This window comes from Epinephelus fuscoguttatus, linkage group LG18, assembly GCF_011397635.1.
Source record: "Epinephelus fuscoguttatus linkage group LG18, E.fuscoguttatus.final_Chr_v1".
Lineage (NCBI taxonomy): Eukaryota > Metazoa > Chordata > Actinopteri > Perciformes > Serranidae > Epinephelus > Epinephelus fuscoguttatus.
Window position 1 is genome coordinate 3,279,845 of NC_064769.1, and position 13,776 is coordinate 3,293,620.

Here is a 13,776-nt window from a genome sequence, read left to right on the forward strand (position 1 = left end):
GTCTGGAGTCTCAGGTAAAAAAAGAGTAGCCTATATGCGGTTTTTAAAACACGATTTTAACGTGTGCAAAGTTTACTTTAGTCCGCTGTGATAGTGTTGCTTTTTTACACTGATTCCATTACTGCAGCTCAAAATACCACGAGACACCTGTGTGATGAGAACTAGGAAAAAAACATAAGTCTAATCCTAGGGCAAAAAGTTTTACACAGCACTTACTATAATTGAACAGATGGTTTAACTGAAGTTGACTGAGATAAATGTATCAACAATTTTATTAGCAGCTGTTTTCTTTCATGTGGATTCTGGCACCTGGACAGTCAGAGGAAATCACACTTTGACAGTGTTAAGTGGAAATCACTATTTATTTTTGTCAACTCGTTAACACAGTCATAAGGTAACCTGGACTCAACAGTCTCCTCATCCAGAAAATGAAACTGCTTGAAGTTTGAGATTCAAATGCAAACAATATATATTAACTAATTTCTGTCTTTATCCAGGAAGCAAAACATTGACAAACAGGTTCAAATGAGTCCCAAAAGGAGTCCCTGATGATGGAGCCTGAGGCACTTTAACGTCATCACAACATTTTAAACCATTCTAAGAGACACAATCTCCAAAGTTCCTACTGGGTGTGAAGAGAAGCCTTGTTTATATGCAGTAAATAGTATACATTTGTCAGTCTCTTTAAACATTACCATAAAACTAACTGGATATCATTACAACAATCTGACTGAACTGTCATGGCTTCTGCATTTATCAAATCAAAAATAGTGATACACACATTTCATTCATTCTAATTATTGTAAGATTTAAAAAAAACAAAAAAAACAATCATTTTATAACATCCACAGAGCCACATACATTTTACTGTGAACATAGTGTTTGATTTGAACATGAGTACCATTCTGAATAACAGGAATGAAACCTGAACGAGAACTTATTCAATACACAAAACACAGAAACAGAAGAAGCCAAGAGCTGAACTTGAATGAATGGGTCCTTCTTCCACTGTCCTGTCATCTCTCTTGAACCGGTAGTGCAGTCAGTAGAAGTATGACATGTCAGCCGTCCTAGAAAACAAAAGTGCAGAGAGGTGTTCTGCTGCCTTTTCTTACTTCACTTGGTTCCTTGGGTTTCTCTCCCATAGTGACAAAAGTTGGCTGCCTGCCTGGGGCTCTAACTCCTACATGAGACAAAAAAGAGAAAGGGACAAGTTTAAAATGCAGTAATGACATTCACAGAGCAAAGGAAGTGCATCACCTATTGGCAAATTCATCACACTGCCAACCTGTAATACACTGTTTAAAAAATGAAGGAAACACTTGGGTGGATGGGTCCAACAAACACCCACGCCACTGCTGGGTGAATGTGACTCACGCTGTGCTCTCCCTCACCTTGGGTTCCTTGGGAATCTTGACGCGCGAATTTGCGAATTCGTGTTTGGTGTGAACGCACAGTAAGCATTTTAGCCGCCTCTTCAGTCTGATTTCATATCCAACTTTGACTACTTTTGGACGAACTCTAGCTTATACAGAGCGGGCGGTGTGCACCCAAATAGGAGGGGAACAAAGCAGCTGACTGGTAATTTCATCTGGTTTATTGCTTTTAATTCATTGTGATATGCACCACAGCATGACCCTATCCAGACTTGTACATCTCCTGCTACATCCAGCACTAACATTCTGGGTCCTGCCACCGCGTGCTTTTTACTTCTCATAACCAGTCTCTGAGAAACTTTGGCCACCACAGGCCTGACTCTGTAACACCTGATAATTCATCTGTAAACGTCTTAAAGTTTGCACTTCTAAATGTCAGATCTCTTACCAAAAAGGCTTTATTATCAATGACTTTACAACATCACACAGTCTAGATTGTATACTCCTTACTGAGACTTGGCTTGATAAATCTTGTAGCAAAGAGCTGATTGAAGCTTCTTCACCAAACTTCTTATTTTCACATTGTAGCAGGTCAAATAGGAAGGGTAGTGGTGTTGCTGCAATTTTTTCCAATACTATATTCTGTAAAAATGTTTGTTTTGGTACACACTCTACCTTTGAATATTTAGCCTTGGAAATGAAATCTGCATATCCCTGTCTAATATTCAATTCAATTCAATTCAATTTTATTTATAAAGCCCAATATCACAAATCACAATTTGCCTCACAGGGCTTTACAGCATACGACATCCCTCTGTCCTTATGACCCTCGCAGCGGATAAGGAAAAACTCCCCAAAAAAAACCCTTTAACGGGGAAAAAAAACGGTAGAAACCTCAGGAAGAGCAACTGAGGAGGGATACCTCTTCCAAGACGGACAGACGTGCAATAGATGTCGTACAGACCAGATCAGCATAACAAATTAACAGTAATCCACATGACACAATGAGACAGACAGAGAGAGAGAGAGAGAGAGAGAGAGAGAGAGAGAGATGTAGGTAATGACAGTAGCTTACAACATTACTGAAAGTAATAATATTATAGTTATAGTTCTGGCTACTGCGGTACAATATGTTGAGAAGAAGCCGAGTTAGTGACATCCAGAATGGCTGAGTTAGCAAGATGCAGTAATAGAATACGAGAGAGAGAGAGAGACAGAGAGAGACAGAGAGAAGGAGAGAAGGTGCCCGGTGTATTATAGGGGGTCCTCCGGCAGACTAGGCCTAAGTCAGCCTAACTAGGGGCTGGTACAGGGCAAGCCTGAGCCAGCCCTAACTATAAACTTTATCAAAGAGGAAAGTCTTAAGTCTAGTCTTAAATGTGAAGACAGTGTCTGCCTCCCGGACTGTAACAGGAAGATGATTCCACAGGAGAGGAGCCTGATAGCTAAAGGCTCTGGCTCCTGATCTACTTTTGGAGACTTTAGGGACCACGAGTAACCCTGCGTTCTCAGAGCGCAGTGTTCTGGTGGGATAATATGGCACTATGAGCTCTCTAAGATATGACGGAGCTTGACCATTTAGAGCTTTATAAGTTAACAGTAGGATTTTAAATTCAATTCTGGATTTTACAGGGAGCCAGTGCAGAGAAGCTAAAACAGGAGAGATATGATCTCGTTTCTTAGTTCCTGTTAGTACACGTGCTGCTGCATTCTGAATTAGCTGGAGAGTTTTTAAGGACTTACTAGAGCTACCTGATAATAGAGAGTTACAGTAATCCAGCCTTGAGGTAACAAAAGCGTGGACCAATTTTTCTGCATCTTTTCGGGTCAGGATAGGCCTAATTTTCGCAATATTACGCAGATGAGAAAATGCAGTCCGTGAGGTTTGTTTTAAATGAGAATTAAAAGACAAATCTTGATCAAATATTACTCCGAGGTTTCTTACGGTAGTGCAAGAGGCCAGAGCAATGCCATCTAGAGAAACTATGTCATCAGATAAAGAGTCTCTGAGTTGTTTGGGGCCAAGAACAATAATTTCAGTTTTGTTTGAATTTAACATCAGGAAATTGGTGCTCATCCAAGTGAGTTTAGTTAATTGATTACTTTCTTCTGGCTTCATTGATAAATACAACTGAGTATCATCCGCATAACAATGGAAATTTATAGAGTGATTTCTAATGATGTTACCTAAAGGAAGCATATATAGAGTAAATAGGATTGGTCCGAGCACAGAACTCTGGAACTCCAAAACAAACTTTGGTACGTAAGGACGATTCATTATGAACGTGAACAAACTGAAAACGATCAGATAAATAAGATTTAAACCAGCTCAGTGCAGAACCTTTTAGGCCAATTAAGTGATCCAGTCTCTGCAGTAGAATTTGATGGTCAATTGTGTCAAACGCCGCACTAAGATCTAATAAAACAAGTACAGAGACAAGTCCTTTGTCTGAAGCAATGAGAAGGTCATTTGTAATTTTAACTAGTGCTCTCTCAGTGCTATGATGCACTCTAAATCCTGACTGAAATTCCTCAAATAAATTATTATCATGGAGAAAATCACACAGCTGGTCTGCAACTACTTTCTCAAGGATCTTTGACATAAAAGGAAGATTAGATATTGGTCTATAGTTGGCTAACACCTCTGGACCCAGGGTGGGCTTTTTTAGTAGAGGTTTAATTACAGCTACCTTAAAAGACTGTGGTACATAGCCTGTTAATAAGGATATATTGATCATATCTAATATATGAGTGTTAACTAAAGGAAAGACCTCCTTAAGTAGCCTAGCTGGGATTGGGTCTAAGAGACACGTTGATGATTTAGATGAAGAAATCAATGCGGTCAATTCTTGAAGAGAAATTGGGGAGAAGCAATCTAAATATCTATCTATCTATCTATCTATCTATCTATATATATATATATATATATATGTATATATGTATATGTATATGTATATATATATATATATATATATGTATATATATGTATGTGTATATATATATATATATATAATACTCACAGTTTATCATCTCCCAAAGTTTAAAAAAGGTTTTATTGCTGAATTTGGTGAGCTTCTATCCAAAATCACTGTTGAATATGATCCTGTGTTTATTTCAGGAGATTTCAACATTCATACTGATAACATTACTGACCATTTTGCTTACCAGTTTACTGACATGTTATCAATCTTCAACCTCACACTGCACATAGCTGAGCCTACTCATAATCAGGGTCACACTCCGGACCTGGTTATTTCGCGGTTGAACGATGCTGTGCTTTAGCTAATCACAATGGAGGGGGCGGGGCCGAGACGTGCAGGTGTCCCCAGGAAATGTGTACCTACAGAAACAGCAAGGTCCGCATCCATGGCGACCTCTCCACCCAAAACGCCGTCTCGTCAACATGAAAAACATGGACAACAGCACAACTTACAAGCGTTGTGCATCCACCAGCACACCTTCCACTCCTCATGACAGGAAAAATAGGGCATTAACGGCAACGTTTTTACCGCTGTTTGGCTCGAGTTGCAGGTAGGAGTGTAACACAGGGGTGAAGGGGGTAAAAAGTGAAGGGGGTGAGCGATCCCTGAGGCCCCTGCATTTCCGTTAGGTGTTAGTTGGCCCAAGGTCAAGTTAAATGTGTCAAGGCACCATTTTAGGTAACAGTATACATGCCACCATCCTATATAAGCTGTGTCTCTCTCTGTTCACACTTATCACATAGCTTCTGCATGTAGCCATGTTGATCTGAGCTCGTAATTAAATGTGTATTAAGAAAGAACTCCGAAATCGGCCTCATCCTTGAATTCTCCAGATCATCACAGAAACACCTACTCTCAGTAAATCAAGAGCACCATGGATGGAAATGGCAAGAGTGGAGGCACTAAAAAGAATGTGTCGCAAATCTGAGCGCAAGTGGCGTAAGACAAAATTGCAGGCTTATCATACTTCCTATAAACTCTCATTAAGTAATTATAATAAAGAGAAATCCAGACAGCAGTATTTCTCTCAAATTATTTCTCAAAATCTTAATAATAAAAGATTAAACTGGTCAATCCCTTCACACCAATACCCACTGAGCTTCACTCTACAGAAAAATGCAACGAATTTGCCACATACTTTAAACTCAAGATTACCAATATTAGAAATAATATCATGACTGCCTCTACTGGAGTGAGTGACTCCTTTCTTTCCTCTCATTGCCATGCTGCCAACAATCTCCAATTTCACCCTCATTCAAAGTTGTGAACTACAAGAAATTGTACAACAATTAAGCCCTGCTACATGTGCTCTTGATGCAATACTTACCTAGCTATTTAAAAATGTTTTTAACTGTCTCGTAGATGACGTCCTGGAAATTGTCAATTCCTCTCCACTCTCTGGAGTCTTCCCTAAGGTTCTCAAACATGCTATAGTAACTCCACTGCTAAAAAAATTAATCTTGACCCTTTTCTCCTTGAGAACTATAGACCAATATCAAACCTACCATTCTTGGGGAAAATTCTGGAAAGGTTGTATATCAACAATTACACATGTAACTGTCGAAAAACAATCTATTTGATGTTTACCAGTCTGGTTTTAGAACTAACCATAGCACAGAAACCGCCCTGGTTAGGGTTATTAACTATCTTAAAATCAACACTGACAATCACAGAGTCTCTGTCCTGGTAATATTTGACCTCAGTGCTGCGTTTCTCACGGCTGACCATGCCATTTTTCTTCAGCATCTTGAACAATGTTTAGGTTTTAAAGGCACTGTCCTCAACTGGCTTGCTTCATATCTCTCTGGTAGATCATTCTCTGTTTCTGTTGGTGATTTTAAATCAAACAAAGTCAGCATTCCATATGGAGTCCCTGATGGCACCCAGTTATACATATCTGTTTCTGCTGACCATCATCAACCAGTGAATGATCTTATCCAATGCATTACTGATGTCGGGCAATGGATGGCCAGAAACTTTCTACAGCTAAACGAGGACAAGACAGAGATTTTATTAACAGGTCCAAAGGCTCTTGGACATCAAATTAGCACTCTGTTGTCTCTCCTACTGGTAAAACCCTGTGAGCATGTCAAAAATTTAGGTGTAAGTATTGATGCTGATCTTAACTTTCAAAAACACATTTGTAATATCTCTGAAACTGCTTTTTATCATCTTAGAAATATTTCTAAAGTTAGATCCTTCCTTACACTCTCAGATTCTGAAAAGTTGGTTCATGCATTTGTTTCCAGTCGGAACACTGCAGCCAGAGTACTAACCAGAACCCAAAGATATGAACACATCTCTCCTATTATGGCTTCTCTTCACTGGCTTCCTATAAATCAAAGAATTGATTTTAAAATTTTACTTATTGTTTTTAAAGCCATGCCATAGCCTGGCACCCTCCTACATCTCTGACATGCTCACTGAATATATACTGGAAAGACTACTGAGATCATCAAGTAAAGGTTTCCTCACTATACCCAGAATTCATTCTAAATCAGTTCAAGGTGCCTTCACTCATTACAGACCTACTCTCTGGAATTCTTTACCACATGATCTCAGGTCTGCTGCAACAATATCTTCTTTTAAAAGCAAACTAAAAACATATCTTTTTTTCACAAGCTTTTAATCAGGTCTAGTGTTTGTATTAAAAGCTTCGTCTTCAAACATTTTATATAATGTCCTATTCTATGTATAAAATGTTCTTGTTTATTTTTATCTCATATGTTTTATATATGTATTGCTTACGGAATGGTATGTTCTTGGCATGTGTGATTTTATCTGCTTTGCCTTTTTAAGCACATTGAGTTTACGCTTGTCGTATGAAATGTGCTATATAAATAAACTTGACTTGACTTGACTTAATGGTCACAGTATAACACCAACTCAGTTTAACTTCAGGGATATCAATCTGTCCATTTAAGAAGTGTAACGGAGTTAATGTCTTATTGATTCCACTTGTCATCACTAGCTGTATTTCTGTCATCATTGAAGGTGTACTGCATTTAATTTATTATTATTTACCTGCCTGTATAATATTAAGTTTCATTCAGTGTTTTATTTTGTTGCTTTTATTATGATATATGAGCTGCAAACTCTTAGTTATCTGTGGGCACTTGAACACCAAACGTGCGAGCCCCTACAGACTTGGTAGGTTGGCTTGGACTGAACTCTGTTAATATAACTTTATTTTTGATAGAATAGAATAGAATAGAATAGAATAGAATAGAATAGCCTTTATTGTCATTGGGTCTCATTCATGAAAAGTTAGTAAATCTGTGTGCAGATTTGCACATAAACGCCAACAATACTAAAAACCTACTCCGGATTCAGGAAGGCCGCGGGAAACTCAGATTTGATCGTAAACACTTGTGTATGTTCATGAAAGCCAATCCATCGTAAAGTGACAGCGCGCTCCCGGTAATCATCAATTAGCATAAATCCCCGCCCATGAATAGCCAATGACCACCATATAAGGAGGTGTAGGTGCATCCAGTCGACCTGTCAGTCATGGCGCAAAGAAAGAAAGAGAGAGAAAGAAATAAGATTTTTTCTGAAGCGGAGATCGAAATAATTTTGGGTGAAGTGGACTTCAGAAAAAACATTTTATTTTCTTCTGTTAGTAGTGGTGTGACAGGGACAGGCAAAGCGAAGGCCTGGAGGGAGGTAACAGATGCTGTAAATGTTGTCTCCGTAGTACAAAGAACCATGTCAGAGGTGAAGCGTAAATGGTTTGATATGAAACTGGAGGCAAAGAAACGCATAAGCACACACAAAAAAATACAGCAGCCACAGGAGGAGGAGGCTCACAGTCACAACTACCTGCTGCAGATGAGTGCATCGCTGGCATAATTGGGGAGACCTCTCTGTCAGGAATTATTCCTGACGGAGACAGCGACATGTCTCCACTGGAGTCAACATCAAACTCAGACGGTAAGGTGTTGTATCATAATACATTCTGAAAACCATCACTGATAGCGTAGTGGTCACCAAACAAACAGAAGATTCATTTGTGGGGTTTTGAATGAAGTGGGAACGGGAAACCAGAGATGTTTTGTGTCTAATGGATAAATTCTAAATCAGTGATGGCTGTCGGAATGTAGAGCTATTTAACATTTATTTTAAGAAATTATATGGATAACATACGTATAGCCTACAGCAGTTTTGTATGCATCTGTATCATCTTCAAATTATTTGAATCTTAATAGCCTAAAGCTCTGTTTTATACAACGTAAATTAAACATTTTTCAAATCAGATTTTTTCATTCAAATGATCAAAAAGCCACAAAAAACAAACAAACAAAAAAACGTGTTGTCTCAAATAATTCTTTCAGCTGGCGCGTGCTCCTTCGTGGCTCCACCACCTGCTGCTCCTGCTACCCCTGCTGAACCCAGGCACCAAAGCCGAAGAGGCTGTGATCCAGCTGTCCTTACGGATATTTTTATTATCATCATTCAACATGTAGAAAGAACGTGTAATCTATTGAGTCGATTTACATAGATAATTCACAATCATGAACCTAATCTGGATCTTAAACCTGCTAATTGCCAACTAATTTAATTAAATGTGTTATATTTTTAATATTTTTGTCATGTTTAGATTACATGTTTCAAAGGCATCTGTGTATTGTGTACATAACAGCAAGGTTATTATCGTTAACGAAAACGAACGAAATGACAAAAACTAGAATTGAAAAAACATTCGTTAACTGAAATAAATAAAAACTATAATTAAAAGAAAAAACTTTAACTAACTGAAACTGTATTGTGTGTTTAAAAAAACTAACTAAAACGTACTGAAATTATAGATAACATTCCCTTCGTTTTCGTCTTTGTCAATTTCGGATTAATATGAAATCGATTAATTTCGCTTGAGCAATTTTACGTGAGCTGGCGGCACCATACGGCGCCTCACGGCCCGTCACTTCTCGTCACTTCTCGTTTAGAGTCGGCTTCTCATCATCAAAAGTTGGGAGAAAGCGACAGAGTCCTGTATGGGATTTCTTTGAATACGACGGCAAAAAAGAGAAAAGCAAGTGCCTTGTAGTGGAAACAGGTAATCAAATATGTGGAATACTTCTCAAGGGAAAAAACCCCACGAATCTGAAAGTCCATTTGAGAAGTTCGCACAAGCAGGCTAATCGCAAGTACCTCGACAAAGTGGCCTCTCTGAGTAGCTCTGCTGAAAGAGAAGCAACATCCCAGCCAGGTAGCACCGGGAAGGAGGAGACAACCATAATGGACTGCTTTCACTGACGACCAAATAGCTGCTGGTTAGTAAACACGCAGGAGCACCACAAGCGGGAAGATGCACTGGTAAATATGTTTATTGAGACTGGTATGTCTACAAGACTGTGTGACTCGATTGCCTTCAAAAAGTTTAGCTTTTCACTCGAGCCAAAATTCAAATCACCCGGTGCTGCACGAGTGAATAACCTTATTGGAGCTAAGATGGAAAAGGCAAAGCACAAATTGAAAGAGATAATAAAGGACGCGAAGAAGCTGACCCTCTGTGTGGACGGTTGGAGCAAGAAAGGATTAACAGCATCTTTCATGGGTGTGTCAGCATGTTTTTATCATCCACCTGGAGGCCAGGTTTACCATGCTCTGCACCCACACACCGGGGAGGCCATTGCTTGCTGCATTGATGAAACATTAGAAGCATTGGGTATAGAAGAAGACAAGGTGCTGCTCATTGTGACAGATAACGGCTCCAACATAGTCAAAGCTGTGCGGCTGCTTAGAGATAGAAGCCAAGTACAAAGTGAGGAGTCCACAGATGGTTCACGGGCTCAGCCAGGAGGTGCCGAAGATGGTCTGGATGAACTGTGGATCGAATCAGAGTCGGAGGAGACAGACGAGGAGGATGAGGAGATTGGAGAGACTGGAGACCTCGGTGAGTGTGGTTATAGTATAATACATTAGTCTTATTGATTTTTTTAATTGGATATAAAATGTAACAATGATATAACCAGTGTTGTAAGCTTTAATTGATATTAACCAAAAAAAAGAGTTAAAAAAAGAGAGGAAAATAATTTACTTGCTCTCATTTACTCACTCCTATTCAAAATCTAAAATGTCAGTCCCAAGTGGTATACATCTTACTTAAAAGACTAAAAAACTTAAAATGTATAATTGTCACATTGGCATCATAGTTTTTGTCATGTCATGATTTCATATCTCATATGGGGTTCATTATGAACATACAATATTAAATGTGTTATCATGTGGAAACAAATGTAGGGTGCTAACAGTGTAAGAAATTAAATATCATAAAACAAGTAATGTTATCATCCCTGCTGTAAAACCAAGAGTTACTACAGACAAAGTCCTAATTCATAAATAATTACTTATTAAACTGTACCATTCTTTTGTGTGTTTTACATTGATGAAAATAATTGATCTGTTTGTTTGTCTGTTCTTTCTTTGCTAAGAACTTGACCTGCCAGATGATGGAGAGAACAACAAGTTCCAGAGGATGCCATGCCTGGCCCACACCCTTCAGCTCACCCTGAAAGCTGTCATGAAGCACCCAAATGCTGATTCGCTCATATCAAGAGCAAGAAAGCTGGTACACACTGTGAGGAAATCGTCAGTGGCAAATGAAGCAATGATCAAAAAGTGTGGCAAAACTCTAGTCTGAGATTGTAGCACACGCTGGAACAGCACTTTTGATATGCTGAGAAGGCTGCTGGAGATCAGAACTGAACATAACCAAGTACTTGAGGAGCTGGGCATGGATACACGTCTCAGAAGCGATTGGGCTAAGCTGGAAAACCTTGTCAAGCTGCTTGAGCCCTTTGCCATTCACACAGACCAGCTTCAGAGTGACAGCCAGTCACTCTCACAAGTAGTGCCATGTCTGCTCAACCTTGAGGCACACCTGCTGACGACTGCTGCTGGGAAGCAGTTAGCTCAAGTGCTGCCTTGTCCTTGCGAGAACGTTTTGCTGCCATTCTTAGCCCTGATTCCCCACAGTTTGATGCTACACCAACAGCAGCCTGCCTACTGGATCCAAGTGTTTCACTGATTCTTTAAACACCAGACATGGTGCCACTGAGGAGGGCAGCACAGTCTTTAGTGCAGAACCTGGCAGCTCAGTATAACCCAGCGACTCCTTCTCAGGATAATGTCATTGCCACTCAAACTGCAGCACACTCCCCTCCTACTGTCCTTCAGAAATACCGCTTCCTTGCCTCCCGTATGGAGGTGAATGCGTCACTGACAAATGAGCCTGAGGGAGCCGACAGTCTGTTGACCGAAATGAAGAAGTATGGCGACGACATCAAACAGGGTGTCTTTAATGAGACACCGTTGCAGTTCTGGAGATCAAGAGAGGCTGTCTATCCAAAACTTGCCCCCGTGGCACTAGATCTCGTTAGTGCCCCTGCCTCACAAGCCTTTGTGGAGCGCATCTTCTCAGTGTGTGGACTGTTGTCATCTGGCCTGAGGAACAGAACAACCACATCTCTGGAGCAGCGTGTTTTCCTCAAGATCAACAAGACATTGTTGCTTGACTGAAGTACACCCATCACTCTCTTTCTCTCACTCTCTCACTCTCTCACTCTCTCACACACACACACACACACACACTCATGAACGTTAGAGTGGATCCCATAAGGTTATGTGTCAAAAGTTGTGACAGTTGTGGAAAAATGTTAACAAGTTGTTGACAACTGGATGTTTCTACCAGTGCCCTATACTGAACCAGTGTTGGACAGAAGGCATTGTAAGGTTAACATAGAAAAGCTAAGCACATCAGCATCAAGGTGAGGTAGAGAAGGATATTATCAGCTGTCTGGCTCTGTGCACTACCAGATAGATGTGCACTTTAAGTGTTCAAAACATTCACTGTATTCACTTTATGATGTTAAATACAATACAACATGTGAGGTACTACTGTATTGTTAATCTATACTGTACTGATATGTCAAAAAACTGCACCTGCATCTAGTGCTGAGAAGCCTAGTTCGTAATTTATTTTTGAGTTGGTAATTTTGGTCAAAAAATGACTCAAACCTGTAGAGTGTATTGGGTTTTTGAGTCTGTTCATATTATTTTCAGATTGGTTGGTTGCTCAACAGTAACTGAATAAATATTTTAAAATGGTATCTTCTGTTGAGTTTTATTACACAGTACTTACTCTAATCTTTTTGAATCCTGCACCTGACAAATAACCCAAAGTATGAAAAAACTAAAACTAATACTAAAACTAATAAAAACTAAACTAAAACTAAGCATTTAGGAAAAATGAAAACTAACAAAAACTAGCAAACCAGCCCTAAAAACTAATTAAAACTAACTGAATTAGAGGGAAAAAAAGTCAAAACTAAATAAAACTAAACTATAATGAAAAATCCAAAACTATTATAACCTTGCATAACAGAGTGCAATACAAATTAAAATTGTAATTTCCAATAGTGACAAGCAATATTTATGTGCTTTACTACATTTACACAAGCACTACGAGTGGTCAGGAGCAGGAGTAGATTTTGTTAGTAGCTACGAAAAGATCAGAGCTACTAAAATATTGATGAATGCAGACACGCACATAAATTTCCGTCTGTGAACAGTTTACACACAAATTCCTTCTGCTCACATTTCATGAATGAGACCCAGTTTGTGGCTAATCCCTGCAGCGTGACTTTTTAACAGTGAGTCTCATGAAATCTGTTTTCTTTCAGTTTATCTTTGATCCTGAGCTGTGGCTGTGAGACCTGACGAAAAGATATTTTTCCTGTGTTACCACGTATCTTTAATATTCTTTATTCAATTGTATTTTTATTTTGTTCATGTGTAAAATCTATCGGGAGGACTCCTGTTTATGTTAAATCCTGAGCTGTGGCTGTGAGACCTGATAAAAAGATATTTTTCCTGTGTTACCAGATATATGCCAATAAAGCGGGGTTTTAAGAGCAGAGCAAAGTAAAATAAACTATGAAATCAGGCAGGACATTAACAAGGTGAGGAAGAAAGGGGAACAAAAGCATGCCACAGCGTGTCCAACGACTCTAACCTGTCAGATTTTCAGCCTCAGCACACCAGCCAAGTTAAAGTACTTCACAAACACTTTTCCTCTCTGCAGCACAAAAAATCCACACAATCATAACAATTTCAAGTTGGACACCCAAAATTAGAGTTGAGTGATGGCCAGAAAAATGTTTTATGCAGAACATTATGATGTCACAGTAAAGATGACCTTTGACCTTTTGGATACAAATTGTCATCACTTCATCATAAAAGTATTTTGGCTCCTTCAGTTCAAGGGTAAAGGGACCTGCAGCCACACTGTACGCAAGTAAGTCTGTGGATATTCTCATTTATCCAGGTCAATTCCATTCTGGCAACAATTAAATCGTAGGCAAGTAAATTCATCTTTTTATTTAATTATGGATGACTACATATACACACTGTGTTTT

The 13,776-nt window shown here is 39.2% G+C and overlaps 1 protein-coding gene across 6 annotated transcripts in view; it reads right to left on the bottom strand.

Annotated features, from left to right (window-relative positions):
• Nucleotides 1–301: 301 nt before the first annotated feature.
• Nucleotides 302–13,776, bottom strand: part of LOC125905785 (3'-5' RNA helicase YTHDC2) — a 199,226-nt gene continuing 185,751 nt past the window's right edge. For 3 of the 6 annotated variants that reach the window (XM_049603986.1, XM_049603985.1, XM_049603983.1), the window contains exon 33: nt 302–1,183. In XM_049603986.1, coding sequence (XP_049459943.1) covers nt 1,112–1,183 — 72 coding nt within the window. In that variant the 3' untranslated portion in view covers nt 302–1,111. The remainder of the gene's footprint in view (nt 1,184–13,776) is intronic. The other 3 variants (XM_049603984.1, XM_049603987.1, XM_049603989.1) reach the window with 2 other exon arrangements.